The 25,970-nt window shown below is 37.2% G+C and overlaps 1 protein-coding gene across 2 annotated transcripts in view; it reads right to left on the bottom strand.

Annotated features, from left to right (window-relative positions):
• Positions 1 to 1,211: 1,211 nt before the first annotated feature.
• Positions 1,212 to 25,970, bottom strand: part of LOC104092257 (tobamovirus multiplication protein 1) — a 157,775-nt gene continuing 133,016 nt past the window's right edge. The window contains exons 2-14 of one of the 2 annotated variants that reach the window (XM_070195434.1): positions 16,635 to 17,048; positions 13,012 to 13,062; positions 10,801 to 10,834; positions 8,688 to 8,774; positions 8,562 to 8,613; positions 5,213 to 5,381; positions 4,533 to 4,628; positions 4,013 to 4,073; positions 3,198 to 3,262; positions 2,866 to 2,940; positions 2,709 to 2,784; positions 2,110 to 2,273; positions 1,212 to 1,584 (exon numbers count right to left, since the gene is read on the bottom strand). In XM_070195434.1, coding sequence (XP_070051535.1) covers positions 1,561 to 1,584; positions 2,110 to 2,273; positions 2,709 to 2,784; positions 2,866 to 2,940; positions 3,198 to 3,262; positions 4,013 to 4,073; positions 4,533 to 4,628; positions 5,213 to 5,381; positions 8,562 to 8,613; positions 8,688 to 8,774; positions 10,801 to 10,834; positions 13,012 to 13,062; positions 16,635 to 16,739 — 1,059 coding nt within the window. In that variant the 5' untranslated portion in view covers positions 16,740 to 17,048 and the 3' untranslated portion in view covers positions 1,212 to 1,560. Of the gene's footprint in view, positions 1,585 to 2,109; positions 2,274 to 2,708; positions 2,785 to 2,865; positions 2,941 to 3,197; positions 3,263 to 4,012; positions 4,074 to 4,532; positions 4,629 to 5,212; positions 5,382 to 8,561; positions 8,614 to 8,687; positions 8,775 to 10,800; positions 10,835 to 13,011; positions 13,063 to 16,634; positions 17,197 to 25,970 lie in introns of those variants that run through there. The other variant, XM_009597806.4, reaches the window with a different exon arrangement.

The following is a 25,970-nucleotide window of genomic DNA, read 5'->3' as shown; positions in this document are numbered from 1 at the left end:
CTGTGAAGAAACTTATATATGGATAGAGTGACACCTAGAATTTAAAAGGTGAAAACGGGTGCCATTGGTTCAGCCTTCCCTTTGAAGGTTTTCCTTGACCTCATGAATGCAAGTTCAATTCTCTGTTGGAGCAGCTTTCAGTTGAGCCCTAGAGCCTCACCTATTTTCCTTCTTTTTCGGTTCTTTCCCTCCTTTTACTACTTGCTAAGTCTCTCTTCTTCATTTTTTTAACTTTCGGTCCTCATTTTATTTCTATTATTATACCTTACTTTATGAACAATTATTTTCTATAGGTAATTTAAATTGATTTTAATTAGCATATAATTTTTTTATTTTTAATGAAACGATATTAATTTATATATTGGAATATAATTTGAGCAATATCTTCTATTGAATTTTGAAAAAAAGTTAAATGGCTTGATTGATAGTCGTTTTGAGTCGAATATCATATGTTGAAGATTTTTCTTTGAAAATAATTGTCATATAACCCAACAATTAAAATGAAAAAATAAATAAAGAACAATACAAGTAAACTAATCTAGTCAAACAAAGAATATATAGTGTAGTTAAACTACTCTTTAAGTAAATATTTATATTAGAGACGCTCTTTCATGAAATGTTATTTTTCTTTTGCATTTTTATTTAAAATATGTTTAAATTAAGCGTTAAAATTTTGAACTAAAATCGAACTTATTTGCTTTGTGAATGAAAGACTTATTCAAATTAACCAAAAACTAAGCGAACCGATCCATTATTCCTAATCTGTCTTTATAGCTACTGACATATATACTATATGCATAACATGGTGGCACCCGCAACCTTCGAATCCTGAATCCACCTCTGAAAGCCAACGTAACCAATTACATATAACAAAGAAAATGATTGTATTTAAAGAATGTTTATGAAGAAAGTGAGGGAAGTTCCCGTAATTTGCAGTGTAAACTAAATACTGTCTTTCTAAAATCACCGGTCAATAGCAAAATTTAGAAACAGGAGAGTATCTATGCTAAACATAGATACAGGATATAGTATCTCTAGTCTAAATATGGAGGGAGCTAGTACAAACTTAGAGGGAAAGAATGATTTTCACCTGGTTAGAATCCTAAAATGCAACAAAACCACATTCCTGATAATTGATTGTACTTCCCATAACATTTCTATATTCTCTAGCTACCCTGCCAAGGGGGAGAAACTCGAGAGGCCAACGAAAATTACTCTCTCAAAGCAGCAATTTGCATTATATCCATTTCAAGAAACTTGTAAGGTAATTAGTTAAAAACCTTTGCATGCAAGAAACATCTAAAAACCTCATATTATCAACAAAAAGGAATCTATAGAATTTGGATGGTTCATATAATACTTGCTATGTACAAGAATCCAAGTTATGCAGGCCTCAGTACCCCGAGCAACCAGCTTGTATGGGGTATTTCCGTCGAGCTTTCTTCGATCACTCAACCACGATATCCCCTCAACTCAATGAGTAGTTATCCCATTTTAGTATTGTCAGTCCCTCATCTCTAGCTGAAGATCACCAATCAATGTACAATTCCATCACGATGATCATATTGGGCTCGCCCTCGAGACCTGCATCCACAATGCTCAGAATACATTGCTACAAGTGTGTCTAAATAGAGTAAGATAATCGAGAAATGAATGGAAGGACCTCCAGTGCAGAAAGTTGAGTTATTCATGTACTTTGCACTCTAGTTTCACATACTCTCTTTTGGACTTGGTGTTTGGTTTAAAGGGAGGTTAAAAACAATGATGTTGTATTAGTTCTTAGCGCTTTCAACTGCTAGAGCTGCATTCCTGGCGAGTTAGTGGACCTTAATAAATACTAATGGAAAGCTCGAAGTGATTTGCGCCCATAACTTTCATTATAGGTTTTTTCATTATATACAACCGACCTCCAAGTGCAACGACACTACAATTGTGGGAAGGGAAATTAATTTACTATCTCTTCAACTTTTTACACATCATATGGTCTGTGATAGTCTTCATAAAACAATACACATTTTCAAAATGTTCGCTGGTCAAGATTATCATTCACATGACTCTAAACCAATCAAGAAACAAGGTGTACAGCAGAGATAAAAGAAGGCATGTCACCTGATTCTGCGCACTTGCAGCAGCTGTCCATCGCTGAGGCTGTACTGTCACTGAACTATCACTGATAAAAGCTATTGTCCTCGACTCCTGTTGCCTGTAAGTGACAAGTGGAGGTGGTAGTTCTCTCATCACCCATAGCACAAACGCTGAAGGTACAGAAGAACCTGGAAAATATTTGGTCAGGTAACGAGTATTAGGAATCTGATGAGTGCCAATGCAGCAATCAAGTAAAAGTTTACTGTATAGCACCCAATTTACATCTCACAGCCACTCCAACTTTTACTAAATTCATACACACTTATATAACGTCATCAGTGGTGCCAACTGATTGTTAAATTGATTTCTTGCACCATGTTTAGTTCAAGCTTCCATCATCTAATTAAATTCAGTTAGTAGATCTTAGGTATAATTGTTAACAGCAACTAGCAGGTGGAGAGCAAAAATTTTCTTACTATAAGATTAGCAGAAATCCATTATACTGGTTGAGATGTCAATGTTATTCTCTAGAATCATCAACCTAAACCTTGATTAATTTGCATATTAAGTCCAGAATTTCAGATCATGTTGTAGTGTCAAATAAGGATAAGTTATAAGAGTACCTATAAAATAATACAAAACCATGAGAAGTGATGTACAAACACCATTTATCTTCTGTCCATGCCAGTGAAAAAGAAGCTGCAAGATAAGGTATTATCTTTTAGAAACTTATGCATCCAAAACAAAAGACAATCTAATGAGACCAGCAAGAAGACATACAGGTATATCTGTGAATATGGCAACAGAGGCACTTGATGTGAAACATAGAACAGAAACAACTGCCAAGCCTGCAACCTTCATTTGAAAGAAATACAACAAAAGCATCAAACCTCACAAGGAAATAATCTATCACAATTTGTGTCATGAGCACTAAATTTCAACAGGCAAAAAAAGGAGAAACATTGCACTTTATTCAAGCTGTCAGTTCATAAAACTAGAGCGATAAAAGATCTCAGTACGACAAGACAGAAGTTTTCTGCAGTCTGCAAATCATGATTCTGATTGGCATACAGAAAATGGTAGAGAAGCACCATAAAAAGATGAGTTAGTACCTTCCACATTTCTGATGAAGCCCTTTCAGATCTCACTTTGCTCATTTTCAAGAACAGTACCAGTCCTGCATAGCAAATGGACTTACGGTTATGGTCAAAAGACAGTTTAAATGGAAAACCTTCACACAAAATAGTTAGAACCTATACATAAGACCTAGTTTACAAGTTCAGCAGGTTCTTTTAGGACAACTGTTTCTTAAAATTCCAAACAGCTCGATGAGAGATGTCGTTGATTGGACAATCAAGATATATGTATCTTTCTTATGGTGAGACAGCACTTTTACCCCCTAAAATTATCAACCATCTATTATCTTATCGCTTTAACTATTTCTGAAAGTCCCCCCCCCCCCCCCCCACAACAGAGAGAGAGCTCTTAAACATTAGTCACAAACGTTAAGTGGCTCCCCACATCCCACCTACTGCAAACACTCATATAGTATAACCAAGTACTGTACTCCAATCCAATATAAGATAAATATACTTTCTCACAAATAAATGCCCTCATCAACGGTTTGCAAATCTAGGTAAAAATAATGTCACACTGTATGATTTTGTAAATCAGTTCTTATCGTTGACTAGCATAACTCCGGTCTTTTACATCAGCTGATTCCATGAAGGAAGGGTGGATCAAGTCATTAGTTATTAAACAAGTACTGAAGTGCCCATAAGCTTTCATGGTGAGAAAAGGATTACGATGTATAGTAGCAATAAGTAAGATTCAATTAGTGAAAATGGCAGGATAACAATTTTCTGTGACGTGTGAACATTAATATGGAAGCTCGTCATAAATAATCCATAGTGTATGAGATACTGACCATAGCATGCCAATGCCAATCCCAGCAGAAGAACTGCTATTGCAAAGAGATCTACATACACCTGGATGAAACTGCACTTCATCAATTATCAAGAGGAAGGTAGAGAAAGGTGTCAGGCAAAGAAAAAAATCACCATGAAACAGTGTAAATTGATAGTTTCTCCTGCAATAATTTAAACACCAAAGAGCAATATTCTAAGCAAATCAATAATAGCATGCTAATCAGATTAAGAATAAAAAGCATTTTACAAGAACTACCCTATCCAGACATATAACAGCAACCTATCAAGGTAATTATTACAGACAAAAACTTCGCACAAAATTAGATCATGCCTCCTTACTCGCGGGAACACATTCTCTCTTTCAATGAGATGCTCCACAGTAAATAATAACTAATTGCAGCTAAAAATGAATACGGAAGGCAATACAGAGAACCAACAACTGCTAAATCAATTGGGTAAAAAGAATATGCAAGAACAACAATAAACAGATACAGGTAATTAAAGAGCCATTGTCCATACCCGAGCCACAACAGAAGAATCGATAGGATTCTTTCCCCTCCCAATCCATATTAGTACAGCAGCTACCAACATTAACAGAAAAACTAACAGAGTAACCTGGTCAAAAAGCAAGTACATGAATTAAGAACAGAAATGCGCAAAGACATAAAGATACGAGGAGTTTGAATATGTCATATATGTAGAACATACATGCAATGTCTAAAAAAGCAGGGGCACAGTGGAGAGGGCCTCTTATAGGCATATCACCCACGGAAATTTTAATTTTAATATTTTCAAAAGAAATTATTAAAAATAATAATATGAAAAAATATACTAAAATTGGATATAATTCATAAGCAAAAAATGTAAAAAAATAATTAAGTACCAAGGGATAATAACACATATTTATTTCAATATAGTTTACCACTAAAATTCGAAGTTATAGAACAAAAAACATAGTTTCTATAAGTTAAAAATCATGTAAGTTATACTCAAATACTTGGAAGAAGATATTCTGAGTCATACGAGGCGGATAACGCAAAACATAAATGCATGGGGCTAGCCTCACATATTTGGCTGTTATCCGCAAGAGACTTTTCGCCACATGGCTGTCCCATTGCGTTTAGAGCCTGTGAAGAGTTGCTAGGCAAATCACAACTTTGCCTCTTAAACATTATATGCGTGTACTTTATTAGCTTTACCAGAACCACAACTTTTTGGCGGCTTCCCACATTGACCGCACGAAAAGAGCAGCATCTTCGGCGACTATCAGCATTTGATTTTGGCTTATTCTTCTCCAACAAGGCTTCTCGAGGACTATACCCATCATCTTCATCTTCTTCATCATTTGACTGATGACAAAGATCAACCCTGAATTTATTTGCAGAAAAGGCATTACAAATTATTTTATATTTAATTTCTACATGAAGATTGACTTCATGTCTTAGACAAAGCCTTAAACCAAAATTACGGAAGGATAGATATAATTACGGCTATAGGTTGCAAAAATCATTTTACTGTATTGGGTTGACTAATATGAAGCATAACCAAATTCTTGACCTAATCTTCAACCAAACTAGAATAATTCATGTTGAACTTAAAGGAGCAATAGATTTTGGTCACGCCAACACCAGAATAACCATAAATGAAGTGATATAGAGCTATCCGCTTCATTTAGAAAGTTGAATAATAACTTTACATAGAATAGGCGGAAGAGCTACTTGGGCAATAACTTGGGGCACTTGACAAAATCTAAAAAAGGCTTAATACACAATTTGACACTTGTACTCGCACGGTCTTCAAATGCAGGCTCCCTAACTCCACGGATTTTCAAATAGACACCTCAAGTGTTTTAAATGCCTTTAACATTGATCGAGCTTATGCGGTGTTGATTTGACTAAGTTGGACAAAGTGCGTGGAATACACGCATATAAGGAGAGTGAATGTTGCGATATTGATTTAGTTTAGTAAAGGCTAAAATCAGGGGGGGGGGGGGGGGGGGTTGATGAAGACTTGTGAAACAAAATTTCCCCGCCCCCCTATTCTTCCCCCTCCCAACTTTATCTTCATTCTTACTTTTCCCTCCCTTTCTCTTGTTCTTTTTTTTCCTTCCATTAGCTTGAGGTTTTAGTTTTCTTTTTGGTGAATCCATGGCACTTGGTAGCTTTAGGACTTTTAGGGAGAAAATTTCAGAGACTTTTCTGGAGTTAATGCATAAGGGTTGAGTTCATGTCTTGGACCAAATCATTTTATATTTAATTTCTACATGAAGATTGAGTTCATGTCTTGGACAAAGCCTTAAACCAAAATTACGGAAGGATAGATATAATTACGGCTATAGGTTGCAAAAATCATTTTACTGTATGAGTTGACTAATATGAAGCATAACCAGATTCTTGACCTAATCTTCAACCAAACTAGAATAATTCATGTTGAACTAATGGAGCAATAAATTTTTGTCATGCCAACACCAGAATAACCACAAATGAAGTGATATAGAGCTAGCTGTTTCGTTTAGAAATTTGAATAATAACTTTACGTAGAATATGCGGAGGAGCTACTTGGGCAATAACTTGGTGCACTAAATAATATTTAAAAAAGGCTTAATACACAATTTGACACTTGTACTTACACGGTCTTCAAATGCAGGCGCCCTAACTACGCCTTTGACCATTGATCAAGCTTATGTGGTGTTGATTTGACTAAGTTGGACAAAGTGCGTAGAATACACGCATATAAGGAAAGTGAATGTTGCGATATTGAACTAGTAAAGGCTAAAATTCGGGGGGGAGGGGGGTGATGAAGACTTGTGAAACAAAATTTCCCCGCCCCCCTATTCTTTCCCCCTCCCAACTTTATCTTCATTCTTACTTTTCCCCTCCCTTTCTCTTGTACTTTTTTTTCCCCTTCCATTAGCTTGAGGTTTTAGTTTTCTTTTTGGATAATCCGTGGCGCTTGGATTGCTTTAGGACTTTTAGGGAGAAAATTTCAGAGATTTTCTGAAGTTGATGCATAAGGGTTGAGTTCATGTCTTGGACCAAATCATTTTATCTTTAATTTCTACATGAAGATTGAATTCATGTCTTGGACAAAGCCTTAAACCAAAATTACTGAAGGATAGATATAATTATGGCTATAGGTTGCAAAAATCATTTTACTGTATTGGGTTGACTAATATGAAGGCATAACCAAATTCTTGACCTAATCTTCAACCAAACTAGAATAATTCATGTTGAACTAATGGAGCAATAGATTTTTGTCATGCCAACACCAGAATAACCACAAATGAAGTGATATAGAGCTAGCTGCTTCGTTTAGAAATTTGAATAATAACTTTACGTAGAATATGCGGAGGCGCTACTTGGGCAATAACTTGGGGCACTAAATAATATCTAAAAAAGGCTCAATACACAATTTGACACTTGTACTTGCACGGTCCTAACTACACGGGTTTTCAAATAGACACCTCAAGTGTTTTAAATGCCTTTGACCATTGATCAAACTTATGTGGTGTTGATTTGACTAAGTTGGACAAAGTGCGTGGAATACACGCATATAAGGAGAGTGAATGTTGTGATATTGAACTAGTAAAGGCTAAAATCGGGGGGGGGGGGGGGGGGGATGAAGACTTGTGAAACAAAATTTCCCCAACCCCCTGTTCTTTCCCCCTCCCAACTTTATCTTCATTCTTACTTTTCCCCTTCCTTTCTCTTGTTCTTTTTTTTTTCCTTCCATTAGCTTGAGGTTTTAGTTTTCTTTTTGGTGAATCTGTGGCGCTTGGATTGCTTTAGGACTTTTAGGGAGAAAATTTCAGAGACTTTTCTGGAGTTATTGCATAAGGGTTGTTTGACTTTCTCTAAGGTATTTTTACCATTGAAACCAATTTATAGAAATATAGAGCAACTTGTTTAGAATTGGGTTTTGAGGAAAATGATTTTGTGATGGGGTTAAGGCCTAAGGGGGAAAGCAATTTGGCATTGCTCTGGTTGAGAATTGCATTTTGTGCAAAACTTTGAGAACTTCGATAGTAAACCTTTCTTATCTAGTTTCAGCTGATCCTTCAGCGTTCTGTGGGGAACAATTACGGAAGAAAAGTCGAGAGAGAGTTTCAAACCTCAACAACTGCGAACCACGTTCTAAACCTGCGCCACTGGCCCAAGGGATTTCTTGGTTATCAAAAAAAAGAGAGAGATACATGACAACTTTGTTGATTTTAGACCGGACGGATCTATATGACTAGCTCAAGTAACTGCTATTCACCAAAAGAGGATTATGATTTGGTCAACCACGTTCTAAAGTTCGATAGCAGTGTCTTAATGAATTGCTGATTTTGGCAGCTCACTGATAAAAGTAACAGATATCACTTCTCTGCCCAAGATTATTTTCGGGAAAGAGAATGACTGGAGAAAAAATGGGAAGTTCACGATACTGATGCCCTCATTAAATTAGTTTCTTTTCCTCAAATGTGAAACAAAGAAAAGAAAGCAAATATTTAGATTCACAAAGATAATTTTCACACATTCAAACACAGCAAACAGGCGGCGAACTTACCAGAATGAAAGGAGAAGAAGAAATGCAGCAAGGAAAAGAATTTTGGGGGAAGCTGCAAATATAGCTGTGTATTAGTCCTAATTACAAAAGCATCAGCTGAAAAGAACATGGTGGGTTTGCACATACCCATAACAACAAAACCACAGAAGTGCGACCAGCAAAGCCAACCCTTACAAGCGGCAACAAGCGACAACACAAAATAAAGGAAATAACCTGCAAGAGAATAAAGTCAATGACCCATTCATACTAGTTACTAAACTCTTATAGATTACTTACTGGAGATGAAATTTTTTCATCATTATGAAATGCACAGGAAGCCCAAAAAAAAAAAAAAAAAAAAGACGAAAAAAAAAATAAAGGCAAGGCAAGGTAATAAACGAGATTATACCCACGTGCACAGGTGCTTCATCAAAATTTCATGTTCAAATTAACTATACTCTTCGCATTTACCCTTCTTTCTACCAAACAAGAAGCTAGCTGAACTTTTATAGGGTGTATTAGCAGACTACCCAAAAGAATGCACTTCCCCAAGTACTATGGCTAATATGTTATACAAAGAGAGAAACAAAAGGAGAAGAGCTCTCGTACTAATGGTTAATGATAGCATGCAAGAGGACTCTAATTATAGGAGTTTTGAGCTTCATGATATAGAGAGTTTACAACTTATTGGCATTATAGTTAATATGACATAGCATTAAACTACACCATATTCACAATAGAATATTCGCAATGATTCTCTTCACTTTAACACGTCCTCTCAGACTCAAGGAGGAAAAATAACATGAACTTGTTTATTTCGAAAACAAGATATGCTACAAAATCACTTTAAGATATTTTCCGGTGTCACCGGAGAAGTGAACAATCACAGAAAAGAAAAGTGGTGCTGAAACCCTTTTCTCCGAGCCATTAATAGCAAAAAGAAGGAATTTTCAAAAAAGTGCTTTTTTATTAATGAAGTCTTGGAGAAGGAATTCAAGTTGTGCTGACAATGTCTTGGAGATTTTTCGCACCACACCTCTTGATAGAGAAGAAGATGTGCTTTTTTGTAGTACCCACGGAAGATCAATTCTCCATCAAGAGGTCTGGTGCGAAAAATCTCCAAGACATTGTCAGCACAACTTGAATTGGCAACTTAACAGTAACCAAAAACAATAATAACGCTCAAAGGAGGACTCAGTACCACACTCTATTACCATGAACGGAGAAGAAAAACAGAGACAAGGAGACTTGTTGAAACAGTAACCGAAGTTCAAGTTCGTAGGAGGGACCTAATACAGTGTCATTGACTAATGGAGACGATGAGAAGAGTTAAGACTTGTCAAGAATAATGACAAAAAGTTCAATATTTAGAGGAGAGATTTAACACCTAGTTTCCAATACGATGAAAGAGAGGAAAGGGACCTTTACAGAATGTGCTATAATTTTCAATATCTAGACTCTGTTATCATGAGAGGAAGGAGCGGACCGGACTTTTTTGGAACATCCACATGAATTTAAGAGTGGTACTGCTAGAACTGTCGCTAGAAAGGGATACGAACAGTAAACTCATGAAACGAAGGAAAAGCTTTTACCAGACAGGTGGCATAAGGCTTGCCCAGAGTTAGAAGACACTTAAATCACTGAAAATAAGAGTGGTGTAGCTAGAACAGTCCAACTCACAAAGATAAGAGGTATAATTTTTCTAACTGTTCATGCCTGAATTAATCTCAATGCCTACTTTTGTTAAAAGCTCCGCTGGCACGAACTTAAACACCAAATCTTAGATGTAGTGCAAGCCAGCTGGCCAGGCACTTTGCCTCGCTTAGACAACACTTCAACGTAAGCACCAAAGTGTTAGGGGCGTGCTTTATTGTCTATGGGATATATCTTGCTCAGCTGCGCAATAAAAATTAAATATAGATAAGAAATAATATATTATTTTGCTAAGAAAAACATTACAAATGAATTGCTACGGTAAGGAAAAGAAATTACAAAATTTAGAACAGGCGAACTAGTCGCTAAACTTGAATAGAAACTTAAAACAGCAACTTTGCATCTGAATTAGAAAACTAACATGATCTTTGAACTTAATTTACATCATTTTTACATCATATATTTCATCTAGTAGTAGCTCTTTCAACTCATTTTGTCTATGTAAACGTTGTTTGTTTATGGTTATTTTGATAAACAAACCCAGGAAGCACTCAGCAAAAACAATCCGTGGATAGACCAATAGATATAGAGAAACTAAGATGCTTACCCAAATTTGAAGATCCAATCATCAAGTGAAATACCTGCAATTGCATAGTGAACTCTAGTAAGCATGATCTATAATTAGCACTGTGAGAATGCACGGGAGAAAAATCTATTTTTTAACAGTGATACCCTATATATAATACATGTAGTAGGGACTAGGACATATTCTACTCCTATTACATATGGGACTGGGACATTCTACTCCTACTACGTATGGAACTAGGACTATTTACACATAACTATCTAACACTCCCCCTCAAGCCGGTGCATACAAATCATATGTACCGAGCTTGTTACATATGCAACCAATACGAGGACCAGTAAGGGACTTGGTGAAAATATCTGCAAGTTGATCATACAAGGCCACTAGACTCTCCCTGAACAACAAAACCATGTGGTTGCTGATAAACAGAAGTTGGCCGAAAAGTCGCCGGAAAAATTTGAAAATAGTGAGACTAAGCCGAATTCCACACTACAAAATAGATTCTAAAACATCAACAGAAAACAGAAACTTTTCTGGAAATTACTGTTCACACCGAGACATCACTGTTCACGCCGGAAAAGTGCACTGTTCACGCGACGAGGAGATAACCCAAATCAATCTTGAACCGTCAACCGGAAAGACGCACAATGACTGACTTTTCAGTTCATACGGGACTGGAATTTCTGGGGTTTGGTCGCACAAAGGTTTCGGATCTGATGGTGGTACTGGTAAAACCTCCATCGTCCTTGGGATCATCTATAGACTGAGCTTGCACCAAGAACTGCGCGTAGACACCCCTAATCTTAAACACCAAAGGAGGGATTCACTTTAGCAATTAACAAGAGAATAGCAGTATACAGAAAAGAGTTCCGGTATACAGAATTCAGAAGCAACATTGAATATTATCAGGGTGTAAAAACATGAACACTTTAAGAGTTACACTATTAACTTTGTGGTCAGAATCCAAACACAAGGAGGTAGACTAGTGCAAGCACTTATAGTATCACTAACCCTTAGCAAGTATCAGAATACTTAAGGAGACCATCACACATATGTAAAGGAAAGAGAATTTGTGGCAAGCTGTCAATAAGGCCACTAGACTCTCCCTGAACAACAAAACCAGGTGGTTGCGGATAAACAGAAGTTGGCCGAAAAGTCGCCGGAAAAATTTGAAAATAGTGAGACTAAGCCGAATTCCACACTACAAAATAGGTTCTAAAACATCAACAGAAAACAGAAACTTTTCTGGAAATTACTGTTCATACCGAGACAAAACTGTTCACGCCGGAAAAGTGCACTGTTCACGCAACGAGGAGATAACACAAATCAACCTTGAATCGTCAACCGGAAAGACGCACAGTGACTGACTTTTCAGTTCATATGGGACTGGAATTTCTGGGGTTTGATCGCACAAAGGTTTCGGATCTGATGGTGGTACTGGTAAAACCTCCATCGTCCTTGGGATCATCTATAGACTGAGCTTGCACCAAGAACTGCGCATAGACACCCCTAATCTTAAACACCAAAGAGTTATAACTCGAGCACACGGCAAATACCATGATGGCTAAGTGACTAGGCTAGATTTAAAATCCTAAAGTTAGGATTTTCTGTTCGGCAGAGGGATGAGAGAGTAAAAGAGATACATTGAGAGACTACAACTGGATCCCATCGAAAAAGCAGGAGATTCGCCTGGTATGGTGCTAAAATTTAGAAAGCCTAGATGATCATCAGTAATTTGGCGATGCTTATTCAAAAGAAACTTTTAGGCAATAGTTATCAAGTTGTGGAAATGAAGGGAAAGGGTTTACATAACTATAATAATGGTGAAAAAGAATGAACTTTTAGACCAGAATTGTAAAGGCATTTCGAGTTTAATTTAGCTTGTGAAGACCACCATTATGTCACCTGAACCTTAAATGCTAGCACACGGGTGTTGAACATTACAAGATGATGGTTTAGACATGAGTATTCAGTAGAATATCATCAACATGAGTTCTTGGACGTATATTAGCATCTTGTAACAGGCTTTATCGGATTAGCATATTTGCTATTCATAATTGGAAGTTGGAACTAAATAAAGAAGTTTCAGTGGAAAATTGGTTTTTTCCACATTCTTGACTAACTGCTTAGACCTCGGGAAGTTGCTTTAATTTTCTAGCAGGACGATAGAATGTTCTCACCCATCTCAGATACTAAAAAAATCAGAAAGAGAATTGACGATGAAATGCTTACTTTCTGACGAGTCCAGCCAATGTGTGTATTCCGAGAGTGAATTCTCATTAACTGGAACAATACATAAGCAAATTAAGTTGAGCAAAAATGTGATAACACAATCTACTAAGCAAGAAATAATCAGTAGCACACAGCAGATGTAAACTGTCATTAACAGCACATGAGCACGCTACTCTGATAGTGTAACACCAACATTATACAACCACAATAGGCACAAGCAGCAGCCTCCAAAAAAAAAAAAAGCACCAACCTCTTGGTTTGCAGCAACCAGATGGCAGTAAGTTGTGGAATTTATCATAATCCAAGTATACCAAGGTTAGAATTAAGATTCTAGATTAATGTTTTTTCTTTTTCAGTTAAGTCTGTCAAAAAAAAAATAACAAACACCAAGTCGGTGCCAAAAAGTACTCTGCTTGAGGCGTCCATAGTCTTTACAAAGGTTCTAGATTATAGTTGAATGCGGATTAGTAGTCGGCAACATCAAAATCTATCACAATCCCCCACAGCCTCCCTGGTTCTCAATTCTAGCAACTAGTCAAACTAAGCAATCACCTATTCAATTAAACACAATAATGTGATATATCAAGCAGGGATAATATTGGGTATGTTGTTGTTGAAATGTGATATATCAAGTAGGGGGAAAGATTAACCACTTTGCTATTAAGGCATGATCTATTTTGGCCATTATGTTAAAAAATGATATATTTCCTCTCATATTGCCGCCTTTGCAGAAAGTTGCTACCATCTGTTTTGTAATCCAGTGTGTATTTCTGTAAAGTTGTTAATGTAGCATGTCCATTTGACTATCTTGGCATGAATGCTTATGTTTAGATTCAGAACATGGTGTATAAGTATTAGCTGATTACTTTGGAGTTCTCATCGGCAGTTCTTTTTTTCTCCGATAAGGTGTTCTCTTTGGCTGTTCTTGTATTGGTCATCTAGGTTTTCATCAAGATAAAAATATTTGAATAAAATTACTGAAACAAAACCCTAGTTTAAAAGGTCAATTCTCTCAAAAGTGATCCTATTCATGAAGCCATGGATAATATGGTTACCCATATTATCCGCCGGTTAACTCGTTTTTTATCCGTATTAAATATGGGTCGGGTCGGATAATTTATCCATTTTTTCATTACCCGTTTTCGACCCGAACCATATCCAACCCGACCCGCCCGTTTGCCACTCCTAAGCAGAATGACGAGAAAGGCAAGTTAGTAAAAGCCCTTTCCAAACTTTTAGCTTGACATGTAAGAACATTAATCAGGAAAAATCAAAATATTACCAAAAGAGAAAGTTAAAATGGTCCTTCCTTTTATGGGTATCAAAGATATAATATCTCCTAATTCTGGTTTCGCCAGCAATATAATCCTAAGGAACTTCAACATTAACTTTGCTCTTAAACGTGTTCCAATTATAGATATAAGATCAGTTAAAGAAACATATCAATCACACGACTCCATGATAATCATCATTTCTGAACATTGTTACAACTAAATGAGTGGAAAACAACATGCACACGGGTCAGACACATACCATTCATGTATTCTATACAAGTCTCTTTCTACCAAAACATCTTATACATGTATTCCAACGATCAGATGCTACAATGCTTTCACCACTACAAACCTTCACACAACTTAGCAAAAGTTAAAGAAGGTTGTTGAAACTTTACACTCTGTTTGATCGACATAAAAAGGGAATGATAGACAAGAAAGATAAGTACCACTCTCTTCCTTTAGTTAGAAAATCACAGAACCCTTCCAATTTCTTTTTTCATTTTTTCCAGCAAGCCAAAGTGGGACAAATAACCAAGTCACTCTAAATGATTTCCATCTTGAACCGATCAAGATACATGAGGAGAAAGACAAACACTTGTACTTGCTAACGAAACCGATCTGGCCTCTCTTGGACTAATTATAGAGTAAGCTTGGCGGGAAGCAACAATCGGGTAACAAACTCTTAGATAGAACATATGCTTATTTCGTGAAACTATACTTTGTCCAAAGTAGCACATGTCTTCCCTAGCTAGATTTATCACTTGGAGTAGTTCGAATAGGGGAAAGAACATGTATTTCTCATCATCAAATGATTAACCAAAACCATTATCCACCATGATCTTGGGATATGAAGTGGGACATGTCGGTTAATCTACATAAAGGCCGCGCCTGAAGGAAGAGGTAAAGAGTAGTTTGGAGATTCAGTTCAAGCCAGCATTAGCAACAACATGGATTAGGAAAAAATCCGTGCACTGAGTTATATTTTTACCATTTTAGCTTTTTCAAGTGTGCGCTAACAGCGCTATTAAATGTTTGCCAAATATACTAACTTTATGTTTTAACTTTAGCTGAAGATAAAATACAAAAGGATCACAAAATTCTGTTAAGATTACAGAATATCTCAAAAGGAAAAGCAAGGTACTCTCCTGTCTTAAACAAGAGATATTAGCTCTAAAAAATTGGCTACTTTTCAAAAAGCTTTCAGCTATTCTTCACAATGATGTCTTGCACTCTCAAGCAACAAAGAAGAGGTTTACATGTATCACAATCCAAATCTTTGGTTAATCTTTGATTAAGATTTCGTCGTCTTCAAATTGAATTAGTATTCCACAATCTCCTTGATTCTCCGAGAATCATTTAACAAAATAACTTCAGATATTTATTCGATTTTCAATCAAATGCTATGAAAACGTGGTACTACTATGGTATTTGATAAGCATTAGCAGAAATACATGACATGGTTGAATCCAGTGTCTGCTCCTAGCACAATCCGAATTTTGTCCATATTCAAGGACATAAAAAAACATGTTTACCTGAAGAAATGCCGAGTGGGTATAAGAATACCAAAAATTAAAAATTTTCTAATCCAGTTAGTATCGTAGATGGCATGAAACTACAGCACCAATCCTACTCGAGCCAGTGAAGAGGAACAATAATTAGTAAAAATCGTTATGTAGGTGGTATATGGCAGTCTCTGCATGAAAAATGAGTGTCTCTGCTTCAGAGAATCCATTTCCGGGGCAAGAATACATTCCTTCTCTTTGAAAGCCAAACATTTGGAACGTTAAATTACTCAAATTCAGCAGAACTATTCAAAGACTAATCCCCTTCTGTATGCTATTACAATAGAGAAGAGCACCACAAATGGCAAAAACTGTCTCAATAAAATGCGTACGCACAACCCCCAATAAAATTTAGAAGGAAAAAATACAATTTTTTAACCCCATTGTGACAATTGAGCTGACATTCCCTTAAAATTCAAGCATTATAAACCGAATTGACCACACAGACACTAGACACTAACGAGCCACGTCAAGAGTATTTACTAGTAAAAAAGACTCAATTTTTCAATCCAATAGCACAAACCTAGCCAAAACAGCATCCTTTCAAGTTCCATCACAAATAAAATTGATATTCAGAATCCATTAAAACCCTTCAAAAATTCCAGAAACCACAACCCGAAATCCCAATTGCAATACATTCATAACTTAGCACATTAAAAAACACTCTCCTTTCAGAATTCCAAGAAAAGAACAACCAACACAGCAATTGAAAGATAAAGACTGAAGCTTTAACAAAAACCGACAAATATATAACCCTCTGGAACAAGAATAAAGAAACAGTTACCTGAGCAAAAGCAAGAAGTGCAATAACGGCATCGACAGAAGCAAGAGCCACATTCACTCCCGTTAAAGCCTTAGGATAACAACTCCCTTCTCTCAACTCAAACATGTTCTTCTCCCAAAACCATCCACCACTGCCAAAAAACTCTCAACCCCTCTTTCCCCTTTTCTTTTATATAGAGAAATATATGTAGACACACAAAATGTTGATAAGCTTATATATGTATGTTGTACACACATACAAAAACTCGTGAAGAACTAAAAAAAAGAATGGTATGGTATGGTATCGAAAACGATATTCTCCCCTTTACTTTTTCTTTTTTCGCAGCCTCGATGGTATCTTTTCTTTGAATTTTTGGTGCAGATCTGCCCCTGGATTCTTACCCTCCAACACTCCCTTTATACCCTCGCCCTCTCTCTTTCTCTTTCTCTTTCTCTCTGTAGAAAAGAAAAGCAAGACAAGAGTTGAGTTGGCCCTTTGGGGACCGAGTACGAATCTTTGTCTTGATGCCACGCGGGTAGCTTTCAAGAATTCTTGAAATCAAAGTAAATAATTTGCAGTCATTTTTCTAAGTCGGGAGGTTTTCGGATCCTCCTAGTAAATTATGGGTGTTTGCCGGACGGGCGAGATTAGAATAGACTAGACTGGTTAGTAGGTTGGGTAATTCCGGGTTTTAGTGTGCCCGTTCGGGTTCGGGTCTTCCCGTTGGAATCGGATCGGGTTTTTATTTTTATTTTTTAGTGTAATATATTTTCTTTTTCAATGTAATTGATGCTTAATTATTTACAGACTTTAAAATAATAAAATATGTATTTTAATACATAAAATTAAACTTTTAAACTTTAAAGTTTAAAGTGTTAAATTTGAATATTAAATTTTAAAATTTAAAATTGAAATTAAGTGGCTACATAAAATTATTTAATAAGACCAATATGTAAGGATCAAACTTCAAAGGCTTTCATTTCATATTTTCATTGCATAATAATACTATAAATTAACTTGCAAGTTCTATTTTGATTTTTTTATTTTTGAACTTGCAAATTAAAAGTTTACAACAATTAAAAGTTTAGTGTTTACTGCTGCCAAATGCCAATAAGAGCAAATTGTCTAATAAACTAGCACATTAAGCTTAACTAAGTCGAAAAAAATTCAAAATAAAATAAATTGTCTCAAATCAACTTAAATACGAATTCATGGAAGCCGCTCGAGACAACCCTTGATATGCCTCCTTAAACCATACGTGCCCTCCCTCTTTGGATGAACATTAAAGACTTGACCACAGTTCTTGCACTCTGCTTTGCGAACTGCTTCATTTTCTTCTACCACCTCAACGTGTTCTCAAAAATGTGAGCGCACTCTAGAAACACGGGGCATGATTGGACTTGAACCTAAAAAAAAATGATACCACGCTTCATTTGATAATTGTAATTTTGTAGTGGCTACCGTAAATAATTAATAAAACTTGAATTAATAATTAATTGAAAAGCAATTCAATAATCAAGATGAAATTGAGAGAGAATTAAAGTAAAAGATGAGATCAAGTTGTGAGAAAAAATGAAGAAGATGGGGGGCTATTTATAGTTTTTAAAAAGCTAAAATATAATTTATCAATTATTAGGGGCGGGGGCTATTTTAGTAAGGGGTAGACTGAAATGGCTAAAAATGACAATTGCCCAACGGTCATTTCTTTATTTTGACCGTTGGCAATTGTCAGAATTTTTTAAAAACAAATACAATTTATTTTGACCGCTTGGGCAATTGTCAGAATTTTTAAAAACAAATGCAACGGTAACCGGGTTGGAACCCGGTTAAAATCCGTGAACGGGATACTGGGCTAGTCCGATTTCGGTGCACCGGTACCAAAAAAATACGCCCCCGTTCAGAACAACCCTTACCCTAACCAACCAGTCCCACCCCTTACCGAACCGGGCTGAACCGGGTCGAACATGATTGTTAGTGGACTCATTAAGCCCGATTAACACCTTTATAATAAATATACAACTCTTTGAAGTAAAATGGTTAGAAATGGGAAAAGGATCATTATAAAAAGTGTAAATGCCTGATTTTTATTTTTTCTTTTACATTATATTTTAAATAATTATTTTGTATGGTTTGTAGAATTTTAGAATTAGTTTTTAGTTTAATTAGTTTGTTAAGGGGGTTAAGGGACTGTGAATTCTATTTTAAAGACGAAATTGGCCCAAATTTGGACAAAATCGACGGTCCAGACCTTGTCCATATCATTGGTCTAAGAGATGTCCAAAATGACGTCGTTTTGATAAGTGAGGCGAGGTTAAATCTCATCCATTCAATCTAATTTGATCCAACGGCTCTCCTTCCTCATTATCTCATGTATTTAAAGCCTTCATTCCCCAAAGTTTCGCCCCATTTGCCCCTTATTTCCCCTTCTCTTTCTCCTCACTTTCTCCCCTCTCCCTCATACCAGCCGTCCGTCGCCCATCTTCGTCGGCCGAAAATTGCCACCGCCGGTGGAGCACCACCAAACCACCCCATTTTTTCACCATCTCCTCATATCCTCCTCCTCTTTCCATATTTCCGACCCCAATCCTCAAACTCCCACTCAAACTCCACAAATTCGGCCAAATCTGAAAATCTAGCCACCTAAATTTTCTCTTTTCTTTCTCAAATTAGTGACAGATACGAGCACTCTACCCCACAAATCTTACCTAAACTTGTAGATCTCAAGGAGATCTACACTTTCCCTTTAGATTCACCCCCAAAAGCACCACCGCCGCCACCGACCACTCTATTACCGTCCACCACCAAACTGCCACGCCTTTCTACAGTTTTCCTCCCCGACTCTTAAGCATTCTTTTCTTTGTGATACGATGATGGCGCCAAGGCTGTTGTTTCAAGGATGGTCGAACCATCATCTATCATCAAGAAAAGGGTGCTCGAAGGTCGAAATCGTCGCCTCAAGTAGTGGTAATGACGAGCGCAAAACCGGTGTATAGAACTTAAGCTCGCCAGTCAAAGAGAGTATAGTATTAAATCATCTCCGCAGAGATTGGTTTAAATAATGTTCTAATAAACCTTCAGCTTGTCACTATCCAATAAGAAAAACTTTTGATTTATGTTATTATCAACTAATAATAAAAACTAAGATTATCGATTGTGAGAAAATAATAGAAATTTAATGACTAAGTAGCAACGATTGAATATCAAGGTGAGAAATAAGGGTTGTGACAAGATATGTGATCAACTATTATTCCGAGTAATTCCGTGTTAAGTTCACTCTTAACTTCTATTGACTCTTTCGATTTCAACAGATGATTTGACTATCTCAAGGATTAAAATTCTTCTTCCGAATGAATAAGAGTTCCATTAACCAACCTAATGACAAGTTCTATGAACATAAGCAAAAATACAGTGAATGGATGATCTTTCGAAGAACGTCTTTCGACTATTCCTCTAAACTGGTTCAGTTGATAATTCTTTAAACTCTTTCAATTTCCTATGAGAGGCGTCAAACCAACCCAAACAATATGGCACAATGCAAATTACAACAACACTCCTCTTTCGATTAAAATAAACCACAATTGGCCTTGTAATTCAATTAATAACTCATTCAATGAATTCGGGTAATTAATAGAGAGTAAAAACCCAAAACAATAGTCAAATCACAATATCCATCAGTAACCCTAAGAAAGTTTACTCTATAATGGAGAAGTTATTCATCACAAGAGTATTAGAAGAACAAGAATACATTATGATTCACAAAATCAAACAAACTTCTGTATTGAATGAATTGGATAAAGTGATTAGAACTTCCGTTGTTTCTTTGCCTTCTTCTCTCCAAAAGTTGCTCATAAAATCTCTGATCCTTGTGTTTGAGACGAGCTAGGCTTCATATAGTTCAAAAAGAGTCACCTCCGAATTTACCAAAATAGGTCTGGGTAAAGTTTCCGGAACGGACGTGTGCGGCCCCGCACCTGGAGTTGTGACCGCACTCATGGTCGCACATGTCTGGCAGAGTACTGTGTCACTTGCACCCCCTCATGAGCAGTTGCGCATCTGAAATTCGCTCTTGCTCAACTCTTTTCTCCCATTAAGTGTACTACTCGTTCGTTGACCCCAGAGCACGATCTCGACTTAGTTTCATGGGATTTTACTCAAACTTCAAAGCTCCAAATAGCTAGAATTAGCTCCACAACATATGCATAACTCAGAATCGCTCCTATAAAGTATAAAACACGTAATAAGTGCAAAATACTACAAATTATAGCTCAACACAAGTAAAGTGCGGTGAATTAGAGTGCAAATAGGCGACTAAAACACGCAATTCTAGCCTACCATCAACACCTCACACTTAAACCATTGCTCGTCCTCGAGCAATCAAACTACACTACACATAGACACGGCCTTTTTAAATAACTCTCCTAACTCATCACACCAAGAATAATTAAAACAGATTAAGCATTCTAACGTAACATCCTCGCCTCAAGATTTGACTCAAAAGCACCAAGCATTATTTATAACCTACTCACTTACTCTAACACAAAGGTCACATTACCTTTCCTTCATGAATCAAGTGTCCTCACACAACAATAGAGAGTAGTTCCACACACAATTAAATTTAAGAAGAAACAGGAACTCAAGATAGAAAGAATTCACTCACCCTCAGAAACAACATTCATATGCCACAAAAGACGTACCATAGGCTTGCCCGTAGTGTACTACTCTACTAATTGAGCTCCTTCAGTCCAGGATCAAGTAGGACTTTAACTGGTTGTACTGTAGGCTACGGGATGGGTAGGATACATTTAGATATAAGAGTGGCTACACTTCCCTAAGCACTTTAATACATACATTTCATTGTTACAAACCCCACACTTATGTCAAACCATAACTTCGCCTTCACATCAATATACATTCACTCTATACTTATTTAAGCATAATTACATCAAGATTCTCCACTATCAAAGAATATTTTGCACAACAATGTATTATTTTTTTCTCTTTCAATTCAAGTGGCTCTTACTCTTTAAAAACATTGCACATTTCTCCTTATTTCAATAGTTCCACTCAAAAGCCAAATCAACCACCCCACTCTTCACTTTTACAAAGTTCATAACAAATTCAAGTGCTCACGAGAGATACAAGGTTCAAATAGATGGTTAATTTAAACAAATGGGTAAGGCTTGTAATGTGGTTGCCAAAGAAACATGATTACATGCTCAAAAGGGTTAACTAAGATACATAACAATTAGGTGGGTAAAAGTTTATAACTGGCTCAACAAAGAAACGCCCATATCACTTCCAAGACTGAACAAAACTACTATTTTGCTTTGTAAATACAGGGGACAAGTCCTAGACATCAACTGCAATTCACAGAATAACACAAAACCTCACACACATATGGAACATAACTCACTCAGGTTCGGAATCATCAAGACACTCCAGTCAAAACAGTTAAGCAAAGTTACGATCATACAATTTAAGATACGTATACAAGATTCAAAAACTGAGCCTAAGCCACTTACGGTTCTCAAGGTATAATAAAGTTAAGAGATATTGCATTCAATTTAATTCATTGTACAAGGTTTCCTACGCCTACTAAAAATAAAAACTAACTACACCTTGTTCAAACGAAACCCTTGGAAAAGAACCACGCCACAAAGAAAAACCAAGGGGGAATTAATACACTACATACAAAAGAAAATATTTTTGTCTTTTACTTTCGACTTTAATCCCTCAAGAAACCTGTCGACTGATATCTATCGTCGGGAAAAATTGCAAAGTTAAATTTTTTTTCAATTTTTATAGTTTTTTTTCTTCAATTATTTTCTATCTCTACCTACTACAATTAATAAAAAGAAAACTCATATGCATACATACACATATTCCCACCCACACTTTAATTTGTGGCATGTCTCCATGACACACAATGAAAATGCAAAGGTGAAGTAAACTCCCCTGATCAAGTCATTCCGAGTCGGAAATGATATCGGGGTCAAGATGACAAGCCCGGCCAAATGCATGCAGCTATGCCATGATCTTCTTCTCGGACTTGACATTCTGTGTAGCAAGGGAGTCCACTGTAGCTCAAAAATCAGTAACTGAAGTACGCATCCCCGCCATCTCATGTTCTAGAGCGACCATTCTCGTTGCCCATCCGCAACCTGAAGGTTCTCCGCCACCCTGCTCATATGGTGGATAAGCAGCGGCATCTTCACCATGCACCTCTTGTACCTCGTCGGGCGGATCAGACTCCTCACTATCCGCCTCAGCAGGTTCCTCCCCAATTATAACTTTATCAGCCCAAAAATCATGTTCGCGCTTGACTCTCCCATTTGTGGCCTTAGTACCCGTGCCTCACGGCATAACCGAGTGACAAGTGACAGGAAAAGAAACCATACCGCTGTACAGGACAACGAATTGTCATCTCATCCTGAATGACTTTAGCAACATCAAAAACGTGGTCGGTGACAAAGCACTAAACCAGAGCAGCCAGGGACCATTCACCTCAGTAGTGTTGCCAGAAGGCATGATGCGGTTATTAATTGTGTAGAGCCTGCATTTACCCTCAAAAGTGAGTGAAGCAGAGTGAAATTTGTGGTCGTGGATCAGCCAAACCACCTCCTTCCCGGGCATACAAATTGTCTTAAAGAATGTGCGACATGGATATGGTTCCTGTTGCACACCAAATGCAAATCATCTGCATTAGGGTCTTCCACATATTTTGGTAAGTGATAGGCCCTTTGGATGGCCTCTTTGGAGAAATCCACGCTTTTCTTCCGAACTGTACAGACATGGTCCTTATGTTCCGGGCAGTTGGCGTAGAACTCCCTAACCACCATCAAATTTGCTTCGTCGGGTTCTTTGAAAAATACCCTCATTCCCCGCCTGAAAAATTTCGTATAAACTTTGGGACAGTCATTTTGGAGAGACCCAATATCGATTCCTCTTTCCGGTATGGGCTTTTTGCTCGCTTTGCTATTAAATCGTTGTTGAGCTTCCCATGAGACTCTGATCATAAGGACGAGCGGATGTAGAAGCTCACGACCGGGACGTGCCCGCTTGACCACTTGTGGAGGCACTTGCAGTTTTTCTTTTCTTGGAGGGCGCCATAGTACCTGTAACAAACCGCCAAATATCAGCTAATAAATCACTTGGCGAACCAAGAAAGGCTACTCAGACTTCACCCGCATACTTTGTCACAAAAATACACCCTCAACCTAATGATACACCAATTTTATTCCTAAAAACCAGATGGTCAGTCTCCATGGTGAAACTCAACCTCCACCCCACAGGAAAAGGAGAAAGAAACAAAAACAACAATAAAAAATTTTTGCTACAAACAACCAAGAAAAGATAGAAATAGGGGAAATAATATCTCACATACCTGAGGTGTCTCTAGGAAAGAGTGCTCTTGAGTAAGGGGGAAGAGTACGAGAGTGAGTTACGTGTTCTTCGCAGAGAGGATATGAGAGAGGGGGGTTAGGTTTCTTTTTTGTGTAGGAGGAGAGGGAAAAGGGGAAAATTTAGAAGGGCGGGTTGAGATGGGTCCGGTATTAAAAGAAATAAGTACTTACCTGTGAGCAGTCGGGTTATCCCGTGCTCGGCCGCACACATATGGCAGTGTACTGGTGCATGTGCGCGGTCACGCATATGAAATTCGCTCTTGCTAAACTCTTTTCTCCCATTAAGTGCACTACTCGTCCGTTGATCCCCGAGCACGATCCCGACTTAGTTCCTTAGGCTTTTACTCAGATTACAAAGCTCCAAATAGCTAAAATTAGCTCCACGCGGGTGACCCGGGTTCGATCCCTTGCAACATCGCCAAAATTTGACGAGCGCAAAATCGGTGTATAGAACTTAAGCTCGCTAGTCAAAGATAGTATTATATTAAATCGTCTCCGCAGGGATTGGTTTAAATAATGTTTTGATAAACCTTCAGCTTAACATTATTCAACAAGATAAATCTTTGATATATGTTATTATCAACTAATAATAAAAACTAAGATTATCGATTGTGAGAAAATAATGGAAATTTAATGACTAAGTAGCAATGATTGAATATCAAGGTGAGAAGTAAGGGTTGTGACAAGATATGTGATCAACTATTATTCAGGGTAACTCCGTTCTAAGTTCACTCTTGACTTCTATTGATTCTTTCGATTTCAACATATGATTTGGCTATCTCAAGGATTCAAATTCTTCTTCCGAATGAATGAGAGTCCCATTAACCAATCTAATGACAAGTTCTATGAACATGTGCAAAAATATAGCGAATGGATGATCTTTCGAAGAACGTCTTTCGACTATTCTTCTAAACTAGGTCAGTTGATAACTCTTTAAACTCTTTCGATTACCTATGAGAGGCGTCAAACCAACCCAAACAATATGACACAATGTGAATTGCAGCAACACTCCTTTTTCGATTAAAGTAAATCACATTTGGCCTTGCAATTCAATTAATAACTCATTCAACGAATTCGGACAATTAACAAAGAGTAACAACCCTAAACAAAAGTCAAATCACAATATTCATCACTTACCCTAAGAAAGATTACTCCATAGTGGAGAAGTTATTCATCACAAGAGTACTAAAAGAACAAGAAGACATTACGATTCACATAATCAAACAAACTTCCGTATTGAATGAATTAGATGAAGTGATTAGAACTTCCGGTTGTTTCCTTGCCTTCTTCTCTCAAAAGTTGCTCCCAAAACCTCCGATCCTTGTTTTAAGATAAGCTAGGCTTCATATAGGTCAAAAAGAGTCACCTCCGAATTTACCAAAATGGGCCTGCGTAAAGTTCCCGGAACGGACGTGCTCATAGTCGGGCATGTCCGGCAGAGTATTGTGTCACTTGCACGCCCTCATGCGCGGTCGTGCATCCGAAATTCTCTCTTGCTCAACTCTTTTCTCCCATTAAGTGCACTACTCGCCCGTTAACCCCCGAGCACGATCCCAACTGTCATGCCCCAAACTCGGAGAGCGCGACCGGCGCTCAACCGAGTGAACCCGGCCGAGCAAGCCTATTAGATTTTCTTCTACCCAAACTCATCCATGAATAAAGAGGAGATGCACTCCATTAATCAAACACTAAAAATATTTTATTAACCACTCCCATTTTATTCCATTAGCAACTTTATTCATAATTTTTAAAGTATTACAAGTTTATAGATATAATGAAAAACATGTTTGCCAAGTAGCAACATTTCTAGTTTGATTCCCAACATCATACACCACTCACAACCTGTTTACGGAACAATGTTCACAATACTAGTGTTCATAATACCGATGTTCACAATTCCAATGCCACCGTACTTTTAGCACGGAGTCTGATCACGACCCGACCGGTTAGGCTA

Source organism: Nicotiana tomentosiformis, chromosome 2 (genome assembly GCF_000390325.3).
Source record: "Nicotiana tomentosiformis chromosome 2, ASM39032v3, whole genome shotgun sequence".
In the NCBI taxonomy this organism is placed as follows: domain Eukaryota; kingdom Viridiplantae; phylum Streptophyta; class Magnoliopsida; order Solanales; family Solanaceae; genus Nicotiana; species Nicotiana tomentosiformis.
Note: the sequence above shows the minus strand (reverse complement) of the source record. Positions and strands in the feature narration are given on the sequence as shown.